The 13,676-nt window shown below is 34.8% G+C and overlaps 2 protein-coding genes across 2 annotated transcripts in view; one reads left to right on the top strand and one right to left on the bottom strand.

Annotated features, from left to right (window-relative positions):
• Positions 1 to 280: 280 nt before the first annotated feature.
• On the top strand, positions 281 to 2,581 carry LOC108727694 (trypsin-7). Its single transcript, XM_018455897.1, has 6 exons — positions 281 to 414; positions 546 to 634; positions 887 to 1,028; positions 1,100 to 1,213; positions 1,489 to 1,638; positions 2,241 to 2,581. Exons 1-6 carry the CDS (start codon positions 313 to 315, stop codon positions 2,388 to 2,390), a joined length of 747 nt encoding a protein of 248 aa, XP_018311399.1. The 5' UTR covers positions 281 to 312; the 3' UTR covers positions 2,391 to 2,581.
• Positions 2,582 to 8,860: 6,279 nt separating this feature from the next.
• Positions 8,861 to 13,676, bottom strand: part of LOC108727678 (uncharacterized) — a 9,247-nt gene continuing 4,431 nt past the window's right edge. Inside the window, exons 6-12 of the mRNA XM_018455879.1 lie at positions 13,210 to 13,341; positions 13,088 to 13,140; positions 12,807 to 12,895; positions 11,818 to 11,956; positions 11,604 to 11,714; positions 11,018 to 11,164; positions 8,861 to 9,122 (exon numbers count right to left, since the gene is read on the bottom strand). Of these exons, the coding sequence (XP_018311381.1) occupies positions 8,967 to 9,122; positions 11,018 to 11,164; positions 11,604 to 11,714; positions 11,818 to 11,956; positions 12,807 to 12,895; positions 13,088 to 13,140; positions 13,210 to 13,341 (827 nt within the window). The 3' untranslated portion in view covers positions 8,861 to 8,966. The remainder of the gene's footprint in view (positions 9,123 to 11,017; positions 11,165 to 11,603; positions 11,715 to 11,817; positions 11,957 to 12,806; positions 12,896 to 13,087; positions 13,141 to 13,209; positions 13,342 to 13,676) is intronic.

Genomic DNA, 13,676 nt, shown 5'->3' with positions numbered 1-13,676 from the left:
TGTTCAGATAGAAAAAATGTTTCTAAAGTATAAATATATAATTCTGTTAGTTTTAATTCTCTTAAATTAATTTACAACGTATTATTGTACGTTTAGTTTTATATCTAAAAATTATTGATCTATTTTTATATATAAGATATATATAATATCATAACTAATCATACTTGAAAATGCACGTTATGATTCTTACGAAGAACATCAATGTCATATCATATCTTGATATCGTCGTTTGTCTTATCGGGATTCGTCGTTAATTCGAGCTTAGTCTCACGAACAACAATGTCAGTAACCAAGTTGTCTACAGTCGGAGTCATGCTGATTATATTCTGCATGGTGTTGATAGCTTCCGCCTCGTGCTTCGAGTATAGAATAGTCGGTGGTACATCTACAACCATTACTGAGCATCCGTATCAGGTCAGTTTACAGTTGAAATGTCTTCTCACGATTGTCATATGATTGAGCACCTGAGCAATTGCATGAAATTATTATAATTGAGATTATCCTGCAGATTATCTGAAAAATTTTTTTTAAATAATTTTCAATAGGTCTCTATTCATTATAAGGATAAACTTGCATGTGGAGGTTCCATAATTAGCAAACAATGGATTTTAACAGCGGCACATTGTGTCTATGGGTATGCGTGAATTTCTTATTCTTGATTGCTTCGCTGTCTCTTAAAATTAATTAAGATTAGGTAGCATAACTTATGTAAGTCTCGCAGAAATCATAAGCGCTTCAAGAGCACTTGATTTATGCCCAATTTTTTCATCTCTAGATAATTTTATCCAAGAGATATCAGCCAGGATATAATGGAGATATCTCCTGGATAAGATTATTCTCAACTTATCTGGAAGTGAAGAAATTGGGCATAAATGTATCATTTTAGCGAGAAGACGCTATCGGTCTTCAAAGTGCGCATTGGAAGTACGTATCACAACAAAGGAGGTCTAATCAAAGATATTGCCTCGATCATTTGTCATGAGAAGTATCATCCGCTAACTTACGATTACGACGTGGCTTTAATTAAAGTACGTAGCCAATTATATAGTTTATTTCGTACATTTTCCCTATTAGATTAGATAAAAGACTTTTTTTCTAGTTGTCTACTCTTTTAACATTCAAACAAAATATAAAACCTATCCTTCTTGCGCTTCCATCGATGAGCATTAAAACTGATACCAAGGTAATCGTTACAGGCTGGGGAAAAACATCGGTAAGTCATTTCTGGTCGTTCATAAGTTGTCTCGATTCTCGCGTCTACACACTCGTATCAGTGTCAAGATTTATTGCCACTAAGATGCTTAGTCGATGGTAATGTTCAGCGAGGTTGTTTAGCTGTGTGTAAACGTTAAGATTCGTTTGCCGAGCGCTTGACGTAGTTTCGGTTGATCGTCGCGACAAATGTTGACGGGATCTTCGGTGAACGGACGGGCGGATGTTCGTAAACGTTTGGCAGCCCACAGTGTACACGCGTGCTGCAAATTTCAGGTAAATGGTACGACTTCAGAAGTACTACGAACTGCGAATATATCTGTCACTGATCAAGAGAAGTGTCGAAAGGTCTATGCTCGTAATCGGCTAGTGACTTCCAACATGATCTGCGCCGGTGATGACAAAGGTGAAAAAGACACCTGTCAGGTACGTTTTCAATGCTTATTTTCTATCTGTCGGCAATTCCATGACGGATATTCGAAATCCTCTGATTAGACAATTCTTTCTACATATTTTTTTATCATGTGTCGTGAATGTGAAACGGAATATATTCAACTCTTTTAGCATTTTTTTGAGAAAGCGAATAAGATTGCTCTATATGTTACAAACTAGTGATGCGAAGCCATTTTTAGAAATAGGTAAAATATTTTGGACCTTATAATGTTTATTTTATTTGCACAAAATAAAAAGTGTAATACAAACGATTTTATATTTTCCCTTATGAGCTAGCGGGCCATAGAAAGTTCATAAGTGGACTATATGCGGGCCGCATGTTGCACACATTACTGTTATCAACGATATATTTTACTATTTAATTTATATTACATTTATATTAGCATACAAAAATGTACATATATAATTTCTGTTAATAACTTTATATAATTTAATATTTCGGAAAAAAGAGCACAACTGACGTCTTCGGAAGACATTAAAACGATCTCATTCTATTTTTGATCCACGCGACTTTTTGGAAATTGATTTCTGTCATGCGGAAGTGAAAAAAAGGTTTATTTGTTCATGTGACGCAGGGAGATTCCGGAGGTGCACTCGTTGGCTACGGGCTCCAAATTGGGATCGTGTCCTGGGGCGCTCAGGAGTGTGCGAGTGTTGGATTTCCAGGAGTGTATACGCGAGTACCTGCCATACGGCAGTGGGTAACCGAGCAGGCGAACGTGTAGCAGAATTAATTTTTTCCCTCTCTCTGAATGTTTTCCAAGATAGGAAAGAGATGCAGCGTACCGTTCAAAAAATATTTACTTCTGTTTAACCGTATCAAAACTAGACGGCATTACGAAAAAATACTACCTAAAAATTTTACAATAAAGGGACAGCTAAATATAGAAAAGATTTTACAATAATAATAATTCTAAAACGGAAATTATAAGTGAAATTTCAATAAATTCTCAATTGTTTTACCCTTTCCACGAATAAACGTAAATATTATCTTTGTATGTTTACTCGCATCAAAACTTAAACTTGTGTAAGCTATATTGTTTTCAATCTTTACACCGAAAGAACGGTTTTTCTAAAGTACTTAAAAATTTAACTAGATATAGATCTGAAAATAAATTTGTTAGATTATCAAAAATTTATGTAGAAAGTTTAAACGTTGATGACAATGCAGCAAAAAATTTTAATATTGGACAATTAGTTTGAGTGTTCTACATAATTATTTTGATAATTCAAACAAAATCATTTTTAGATCTATATCTAGCTAAAAATTTTTAAATACTTCAACAAAACTCTTCTTTTCACATTTATCTAAATCTGTTTTAAGCTCAATTAGTATATTTTGGAATAATCTGTTATGGATAGATTTATATTCTGTGAATACATATTTATTTAAAGTGCAACAGTTACAATTTTTTTATTACGTCATGCATTTTATTTTATCGATATAAGCGTATATAAAGAGAAAAGATTCATTGTTAGGATATATCTTATACTGCAGCGAATTGTTAATTATTATAAATAATTTGTTAAGAAAATATTAATTCTCAAATACTCTATTCGTTAAAAATAATTTTATTAAATCTGATTTTGCTATGATATCTAATATATAAATTATTTTGCTGCAATTTTGTGCGTGATGTACTTATTAGAGACATACTTTATTTTATGTTAACAACAAATTAAAATTTAGTAACAAATTCTACGAGCATTTCGACGAGCAAATTTACCTAGTAGGATTTTTCAGTAAAACCAAGTTTTGTTGTAACATCAAATAATTGTTTATCGCAACGAAGTTTGATTGCTTTCACGATTTGAATGTGCATACAATAGTAGCGATGGAGTGGCTGCGGCAACGAAGTCCTTTTTGTTACGTATATCGACAACGGATGTCGAACTTAAGATATTTCAACGGACCATGGCTTTCAGGGAAACAAATAAACACGAAATGTACAAACATTGACCTTGCCCAAGTCTCGCCTGAAGTTTAAAGTACCATTGAAAACCAGGATCGATTTTGATTAACAACAACTTGGATTGCGTTTAATCGCGATTTATGCGGACTTGATGTAGCTGTTTATAATTGCGCGGGTCTAATCACCAGGAACTTTCGAGGATTGTGTCGTCTCTGCGTTAAAGCAGGTATAATCAGTTCTAAGATGGTGACATGTAATTTTGTACAATGCAATAAATATTATCTTGCTGCCCTTTACACTCGCCTCGACGTAATCGTTCGTCACGCAAGATTATTAATTTCAGCGTCGACTCGGAACGGTGCTTTAGGTTTCGCTGCCACCACCGCCGCGGTGGCATTGAATAAACGGTTTTGCAGCCCCAACATAGGTGGCTGACTTGTAAAGGGTAGCACAAACAGTCGATGCCCACGTCCGCTTTACCTACGTACGTACCGGGTGTCGCCGTAAAGACCGACATTGCTGTTGTACGTGACATCGGATGATCGTCTCTCGTCCCATAAAGAGCTTCATGCCGAAATCGCGTCGAGGTGCAGCGTGTTCGCGCTATCTGGTTCTGGTCGTTAAGAATCGTGGCAGACGTGGCATACTAATGCGGCACGATATTATAACCGGTATGAACGATCGATATTCCCGCGGATATCAGAACCCTGTTGTCTGGCTGCGGCGCGGCGGTACACGTCTCGTTCTGCCTATGTTATTTCGAGAGCGCGAATATATCCGGAATTTCTGATAACGATGAATTATATGTGCCGTGGAACGTTACTAACCCTGGAACCCTGGAACCACCGTATCCAAGTCCGCGAAGTTTACTGGAGTTTGAATAAACTCGCGAGAGAGAGAGAGAGAGAGAGAGAGAGAGAGAGAGAGAGAGAGAGAGAAATCACGACGGTTCCTTCGTCGTAGCGAAGTGGGCCTTTATCTTGCTTCTTGAATTTTTCGTTCGAAAAGAGCTGACTTCCCAAAAAGAATATCGCTTTTCGGCTTGAGCGTCTCTTGTAATGATTACGTTTAATTACTTGCCTGGTGAAGTCGTTTAATTATTTTCTGATCGGCTCGTACCGGATCATCTCGGATGGACGTACAGTAAAGCCTGGTAAGCTTTAGTTTCAACGTTCATCTTCGGTATTTTGTTCTGGTACGATTGGTCCCACCGGACGGTTGCGACGACAAACAAGTGGAATCTAGGTCGAATTCTCGGAAGCTGGATGATCGGAAATTTCTCTCGCGCTTGGAAAAATTAATAGTGGCATCAATTAATCCGGATGTCAGAATAAAGAAGCGCAGATCTAACAAAAAATTCAGCGACGGAAATTTTTACGGTACTAGTGCGACTCATGCTTTTATTCTCGTTCATCCATAACGATCGGATCATATCTACTGCAGAAAAACATGTAATAATACGTGAATATTTAAATTTTGAAATGTAATGACGTAAAAAATTGAAAAGAAAAATTCATGCGTAAATAAAATTAATGCTGTCATATGCTAGATAATTAAAATTAATAATTAAATGGAGCACTATAATGTGTTCAATGTATATAAAATTATTTAAAATTTTTAAAGAAACGAATAAAGGTGCAAATATGCGTATATAACATTAATATAGACAATTGTTCGAAATTCTATATTTTTTGTTATTGTTGCTTAAATAAATACTCATTGTTTATAATGTAAAACAATTACTTATTTTCTTATTAATAAATTATTATATTACTTTATTTTTCCAACAATGTTATATAATATTAATTGTTTTATATTCGTAATGAATAATTATAACAATACGTCTTTGTGTAACCATATATTTTAAAATAACAACAAAACGTAATAATAAAGTATATTTTTATTTAAGAGCATTCTCGCAGAACATTCTAACGATCCTTTCAGGCATGAAAGATCTTTTTCAATTCTTGTTTCATGTCGAAGTTAAATTCGCGTACGCTAGTTAGTAGTTTATGATACAATTGCATTGAAACATTAATCCGAATATTGGCCTGTTAGAGACCGATCAATCAAAGATCCGCTGGGGAGAAGGTGAAAAGCATTGTCCAGTATCTGTAAGTATATCGAACAGGTGATTGTTGATGAATCCAAGTTTCAACAAAGGGATTTCTAAACTATGTCGCAATGGCAATTGCGACAATAGCAGTATAGAGAGATTTAGTTAGACTAGCATAACTGTCAGATTGGACTGCAATTTGCACAGAATTTCTATATAGCACTCCATAGTACGTGCATATAAATATGCTGTTATAAAAACTCGATAACGAGAATAACTCTTATGTTATATGTTTCTGTAGTGGCACGGAATGATCGCAATCGCTCACTGAGAGATATAAATGTTTCTATTTTTGAATAGTAATTGTAACCGACAAACACTTTAGTAAATATAAATCTAAAAGTTATCGCAAATTATCATTGGATACAAAAAATTGGATACAAATTAATGATAACTTTGATCATGTTAAAAAAATGTTATTATAAAACCAGTAATTGCAATATTAGGATAATTTGCGTAATATGATTATATCGCACGATAAATTGTTGTCGAATTGAAATAATAATTTGTTAACGCTGCATTCGCGTTTTCATCTCACGACAGTATTTATGAATACTGTGCAATATTCAATGATTCCAAAAATCGGAACCGTATCCATTTCAATAATCCATTCGTTGAATTTTTATGCGATTAAAGTTGTTATACTTGGAGTCACGCAAGTTTAAATAATTATTAAATTTTTCAAAATAATATTTAGTTAGTTATATCATTATTTATTTGTTGTAAGCTGTAGACTTAAGAATAAATATCTACTAGATATACATATGTAAACGTAGAAAAAACGACATTTCTAATTTTCATAATTTTTTAGATAATTGAAGTTGTCAATCTCTCTCAATCAGAGACAAATTCTTAAAGCTTTAAACATTTTATGGTCAAATTTGATTTCTCTTTATCTCTGATTATCTTATATGAGAAAATCGGAATAAGCGAGTTCAGATCTTTTTCATTTACAAAAAACAAAGATGAAAATTGATATTATGAGTATTTTATTAAATGATATAGATATTTATTTATATTATTTGATTCAGTATAACATATTAGTTTTATACAAATTATCATAAAATATTTCTAAAAATCTCTTGTTTTACTTTCTTTTTACTGCACTTTTACGTGCATATCTTGATAATTCTTGCAGTTATAGAAGAGAGAATTATGACACTTTATAAAATCATTCCAAACATGATTTGCATAGAGTTCATCGAAGAAGATGATTAGATGATAATTTTTTGTCCACCGAGATAAAAATAATAAATGTGGGGTTGAAGGATGGAGGACAAGCAAGCGTATGTACAAGAGCGAGAAGCTTTCATTTTTTTTTTCTCTCCGTTGTGTAGTTTTTGTTAGCGAGCTGGCTTCGAGACGATGAAGCGGATGGTAGAAGAAAAAAAAGAAAGAAAGAGAAAGAGAGAAATGTTGCACAGAAATCCGTTCATGAAAAAATATTAATCTTTGCACACAGATGAAAAGTATCGCTTGTCGTGGTTCTTTTATTCTTATGCCGTTATGCAGACAGTTTTAAATATCGAGCAGTCGCGATCGAAAATTGGCGAGCTTTCTGACAGCGATATTTTTCTCCGCACGGGTTAACGGAAGAAACAGTAATATATCTCGACGACTCCTATTGATTTTTATACTTACATATAGCGAATATTATAAAGGAAACTCGAGACTACAATTATATACTCAGGGAATACATTCTTAATAATTAAGGATTTATACTTAATGATACAGAATCTATTAGAATTACTAGATGAATATCTAAAGACTGTTCTGAATTAATATTCTTGAGGCTTTCACGGGTGTTACTTATGTGACAATCTTGCGTTTCGCGGGTTTTCTCCGTGTTCAGATCCATTCTTGGAATGCCAACGTTTCGTAAACCTTGCAGTTCACTTCATCAGGCTGCTCCTCGCCCTGATGAAGTGAACTGCAAGGTTCACGAAACGTTGGCATTCCAAGAATGGATCTGAACACGGAGAAAACCCGCGAAACGCAAGATTGTCACTGTTCTGAATTCTGTTTTAATAACATAAACATTTGCTTTTATTTTTTAGGACGGCAATTCATTAGGACAAATGTTTAATAGGAATAATGTTTTTGAAAAGTAAAAAAATCGGTTTTCGATCGCATTAGGAATGTTAGGATATTTATTGAGATACTGCATAATTAGATATATGAGAAAGTCGGAATATGTGTGAGTTTAGATCTTTTTCACTTACAAAGAAACAAAAATGAAAATTGATATTATAAGTACTTTGTAAATGATATAGATATTTATTTAGATTATTTGATTCAATATAACATATTTTTTTTATAGAAATTATCTTACATTGTTTCTAATTATATTTGATAAAGAAGCAATGCAATAATACAATTTTTTTATCTTGGTAATATAATTATTACCGGATAGTAAATTTCGTATCATTTTTTATCTCAATAAATATCTCGCGGAGGTAGATTAAAAATATGTGTCATTAATTCTTTAATGGTCGTTAAAAGGGTTTTTAATGGTCGCTGCTTAATTCCACACAATCGAACTCTCAGCGGGACGGAAATGAACTGCTGGTATGAATTTGTATAAACTTTTAATCCCTTCCATTAATTGGCACTCGATGAAATATCGATGGTAAATTAACGGCTATCTGCGGCGGTGCGACCGTATCGTACATCGGAAGTTTCGGTTTCGAAACACGATAATTAAGCTTAAGCGTGGCACTTGAAATCGGAAGTATGGGACGTACGGGACGTTCGTCACTAGCGCTTTTAAATGGCATGCTCGAGATACTGTATTCATGATCATGGACTTTATCGATGAGCGAGTACGCACGCGACAGGTCGAAATAATTGATTGCTAACTCGTTGCTATATTAAACCTTTATGAATATGCATCAAGTATTGACGAAATTCCGTAACGTTTGAGTTCTAACAGTCGTCTATTTGCACTCGAACGGTTACTTTCTTGTCCTCAGAGAGTGAGCGAGCGAGAGTGAGAGAGAGAGAGAGAGAGAGAGAGAGATGCACATCATGCGACTTGCAATGTCATGAATGTGTAAAACGAAATATCGTATTTCAGTTTAATTTATAACAGCTATGATAGGATGAAAAATTTAATCAAGGATATTCAGTTATCAGAAATTAAGCGTGGGAAATCTCGTAGATTATTCAGTATATTTATGGCAACTTGCAGAATTTATTAATAAGAAAAGTACGATACGTTATAATTTGTACATAATTAAGTGCAAGCGAATGTTAATCGTATGTATACTGCTTTATTTATAAGAGATGCCAGTGTTCGTAAAGATCCAAGGTAAGTAGCTGCTGACACGAGTATAGACATCAGGATGTATCCTGGTATCGCAACCTAATCCATAGGATAGAATGCCAATCAGCATCTGCTCCGACACTAGAGGCGCACCTAGATCACCCTGCAGACAGTAATATCATGATGGTTATAATCGCTGGAAGCTTTACTCGCGTTAATTGCTAGGAACCGAAGCGCTATATGACGGATTATAGCACTGACGTAGCACACAACATCTTGATATGTCTTTTTTAAATTTTAATCCTCTCTCTCTTTCTCTTTTTAAAAATAATATTTACTTCACATGCGTGTGCGCGTACGTGTGTATGTGGCTTTTGTTTCATAATTTTTAAAAGCTGCAGTAAAAAGCAGTAAAAGTTGTATATAAATCTTTACAAAATCTCTACCAAATCTGAACCTTCGCTATAACATAAATTTATTTTAAATATAATAAGGTACGTTTTACAAAAACATTGTGACCATATACGAGATACTCTCATGCTCCGCGGTCTTCGAACATGATCGCATATAGTCACGTCGCGAAATAACGGGAATTTTTCTAGCGCCCGGCGCGAGTCTCTTCGCATTTCGCTTGCGGTGCTTCGGCGTCTCGTGGAAATTGCGTTCTCGAGTCAAGTGCTGCATTGTTCACCGATCTGGTGCATCCGACACCTGAACCAGCCGCGCGTGTACTTGCGGAAAGACTATTGACTCCATTGATGTAATTGTACACTCGTGGCCATGGCACAATTGGAATTCGACTACTATCGACTGCTCTTAATTTACGCGCCTCGCATTTTCCACATATCGCTGCTCCTCGTGAGATCATTACGAGATTGCGCTTAGATTCACATATCGATATTGGTGCTTGAAATTACTAAAAAATCTCAATAATCTTAATCGGTTTCAGTTAATAACATTCGTAATAATAAATGAACCACTATTAATATAATTGTAAATCATCTTGCTCATTAATCCGAGAATAATCACTGGAATATTTTTATATCCTAGTGGCAAAAAATGTAAATTATTGTAAAATGTTTTAAATATTTAAAACACATTTTTTCTTTAATAATTATTCTTTAAATTCTTAATTTCATCGAAACCCGTCATAAGAAAACATCATGTTAATTAAAAGTTAAAATTTTTTAGAAATACTATCATAATAAGTTACTTAACGTAGTACTTCCGTTTAATATTTGTTTGGTTTCTGTACTTGCTTTTTCAGAAAATTGTAGTTAATTCTATATCCATGACGTTCTCAAGCACTAATAAATTGGAAAACAATTAATATAATATGTTATTAATAATAGTGATTTAATTAGGATATTAAAATATTAAAGGTGTGCGAATCAAACATTTATGAGGTCGAATAAAATAAAATCGAATCGAATTTGTAATTTTTGCTTCGAATTGAATCGAATATAATCTTTCTGATTCGAAAACGAATAGAATTCAAATAAAATTTTCCCGGACGTTAAAATGAAGGAAATAAAATAAGCAAATTGGAAATCGAATACCACCGATAATTTGAAATTTCGAATTTATTCAAATTTCTCAGAAATTTTGAAAATGAATCGGATCGAATCCACTTCGATTTGAACTATTCGTTTCTAAAACCAACCCAGATGATCATAAAAAAAATCAAGCCACTATTCTCGAGTTAATTGATCTAAAACCTTATTATATTATTATTATTATCTATATTCTCGATTAAAAGAACATTTCGCAATAATTTTGGCATCTCGCACAGTACTTTCAGATTCACTGCGCTTGACACACGAGAGCGCACCCGGCTCGATAGCACGTAGATGATGCATATACACCGTGCACGCGTGCCAAGTGTCGTGACATGCGAGGACGAGGTCGAGGCGCCTCTTGTCGGTGTCGTCGACGCTCTCTCGAGTGTCGTCCACAGTTTGTCGCGGGTTTCATACACGCGAGCCCTTTACGGATCACCGCGCTCGTTTCTCGAGCCGAGTTGTGTCGCGTCACTTTCGTCTTATATGTTTATCTTACCTGACACCTTTCCGACGAGCGAGTCGCATTAGCGCACAACATATCCTCAGACAGCGGCTTGTAGCTCGGCATCATCGCCTTGCACGTACGTTGATTTACGATCGCCACAGCGGTCGCTGCGAGCAGAGCTCCGCTTGGGTTGGTCCCCTGGAAATTTGGCACGGCTCGCACGTTTTTACAACACGTTTCTCGTTATTGCGACCTTGTCGCAGCAAAACGGGGGGAGGAAGGGAGGGTTACGAATGCGCACGAACGTTTTGCGACAGTGTTTTGTAACGATTTACTTTTTGGTACCGACGTGACTTTGAATAACGCCTCTTACGGGTGCCAACCGGTTGGCGGGAAGTTGCAGAAAGTTTACATATCCAAGTTCCTATAAAAATGCCTATATACGTTCGTTGTAAAAATCTCGTTCCAGAGTTGCTAACTCCAGGAGAAGCGTTTCACTGCGGAAGAACGACAGAGTCACGCGTTCCCCAAGTAGCACCTGGATACTTCGTCAAACGATAAGAAACGATATTTTCGAGCAAACGATTGTGAAAATTCCAAAATAGACTAAAACTACGCGTCTCACTCGAGTATTTACCTGAGTTCGTTTCCAGCCAGTCACGACGCAATGGGCTCCATGCTGGAGTTTTTCATTTTCCGGCAATGCGACAGGAAGCAACTTTTCTCCAAACTCTGCAGGACTCTTTAGCTACAAGTTTGATAAATGTAACAACTTTGCATAGATGCGCATGGGATAAACCAATAAAACACAGGCACGTGAGATGTTTGTTTCAGCGAATGGAGATACATACCTTCATCAATGCTATATCGTTGAGGTATACATATTTATCAAAATTTTCGTGCACCACAATATTGTCTATTTCTAATACATCGCCATCCGTGGAGGTATAAGAAGAACGCACGCGTACGGATACTGTTGATGATTTTGCACTAGGACACATTAATAACATTTTAATAAAATGTATCAATATTTTATTAATCGACATATTAATAAAAGCGACGTATTAATTAAATACTTGAGTCGAAAAGTCTTCTACCATTTTGCAATTTTCGCGATAGTGAACAAGATATTAATTTCTAAAGATTATCGAATAAAGGGGTAAAATCGACGATTAAGACAATTTTAAGATTTCTTTCAGAGTTCTTTATAAAATATCTTAAAGATATTTCTTAAAGAACTCTTAAAGGTATCTTAAAGTTGTTTCATATATCAATTTTAGACATTCTGCTTATTGGGTAACTAAAAAAAAATTACGAAAATTGCAAAATGGTAGAGGACTTTTCGATTTAATTTAGTCCGCTCTATCTAATACATACGAGCGTTTTGTCAAAACTTACCGGACACTCTGTAAAGAACGATTTTGCTAGTTATTTAAAAATTTAGCTAGATGCAGATTTGAAAATAATTTTAACTTAAAAATAACACTAAGAATGAATAAAAAATTTGTTTGCAGCATTGCTCATCATGCTTTAGTTCCCTACATAATTATTTTCATGGACAAAATTTTTTTCAAATCTGTATTTGCTTTTCCTGTATAAAACGTAACTACTATAAAATTTTATCTGAGAGAGAGAGAGAGAGAGAGAAAGTTAAAAAATATAAAACATTGTCAATTCATATTGCATATATCAAAACTGAAAAATATTGATATTTCTAAATCCTAAGATAAAGTCAGCTTTATAAAGTCAGCTTTAAATTCGTGAAAGAATCTTTTAAAGTCAAAGTCATGGTTTCCAAGAGGAACGTCCTGTATACTATTACTTTTGCAGTAGCACGTACCTAAAAACACAGGATGCCGCGGTCATAATCCACGATTCATGTATGAACGCGCCGCTGCAAACGTGTAGTCCGGCTATCTGGATCGATACCTGTATTGGAATAACGAATTCTATCTGAAATCCGATTTATTTGAAAATAATAGCGGCTTACAGTCACCGTGCTGTACTGACTACCGATTAAAGCCACATGTGAATGGCATATAGTTTTATTTGTCGGTGGAACGCACGGTAGATACTGCAAGCTATCGCAAATGGAAAAAAAAAGAAATGAGTTTCTCTCACATGGTACGGATAATCCTCGATGACCACATATTCGTGCTTTTCGGTATTAACAGCTGTAATCACAATTTATGTAAAACAATTCAGTGTGAAAAAGTGCGGATATGTAAAAAACTTTAACTCACCGTATACCAAAACTGCTAAAAGTACGCAGAATAATAAGATGAGTTTTTGGAACATTTTTTTTACACTAATTAACCACGAGTAATGATTCTTGTATGAAACGATTCTGTCACAGAATGATTCGCGAATGGAAACTTATTTTCTGTCGATAATAAATTTTTATCGCATTATCTGTGTTCAAAATTATAACAAATCGTTATCAGGAAATATAAAAGAATGCCGCACGATTAGTTTAGAAGATTGTTACATTAGAAACGTAATTCAATTCTGTGATAATATTTGTGTGTCAAACTAATTGGTATACACAACCACGTAACATATGCATAAGTGATACCTTATCGATTGTTCAATAATGATATAACCATGTTAGATTATGATAGCTAATTAAACTTCTAGTGTGTGTGTGTGTGTGTGTGTGTGTGTGTGTGTGTGTGTGTGTGTGTGTGTGTGTGTGTGTGTGTGTGGAGAG

This window comes from Mycetomoellerius zeteki, unplaced genomic scaffold (genome assembly GCF_001594055.1).
Source record: "Mycetomoellerius zeteki isolate Tzet28-1 unplaced genomic scaffold, Tzet1.0 scaffold52, whole genome shotgun sequence".
Lineage (NCBI taxonomy): Eukaryota > Metazoa > Arthropoda > Insecta > Hymenoptera > Formicidae > Mycetomoellerius > Mycetomoellerius zeteki.
The sequence above is the reverse complement of the archived record's forward strand: the minus strand, read 5'-3'. Positions and strand labels throughout refer to the sequence as shown.

Excerpts from the sequence above, each read along its gene's own strand:
- LOC108727694 (XM_018455897.1), top strand. The coding sequence starts at position 313 with ATGCTGATTATATTCTGCATGGTGTTGATAGCTTCCGCCTCGTGCTTC. Across the intron at positions 415-545 it reads TTACTGAGCATCCGTATCAG|GTCTCTATTCATTATAAGGA; the intron begins GTCAGTTTACAG and ends AATTTTCAATAG. Across the intron at positions 1,214-1,488 it reads CAGGCTGGGGAAAAACATCG|GTAAATGGTACGACTTCAGA; the intron begins GTAAGTCATTTC and ends TGCAAATTTCAG.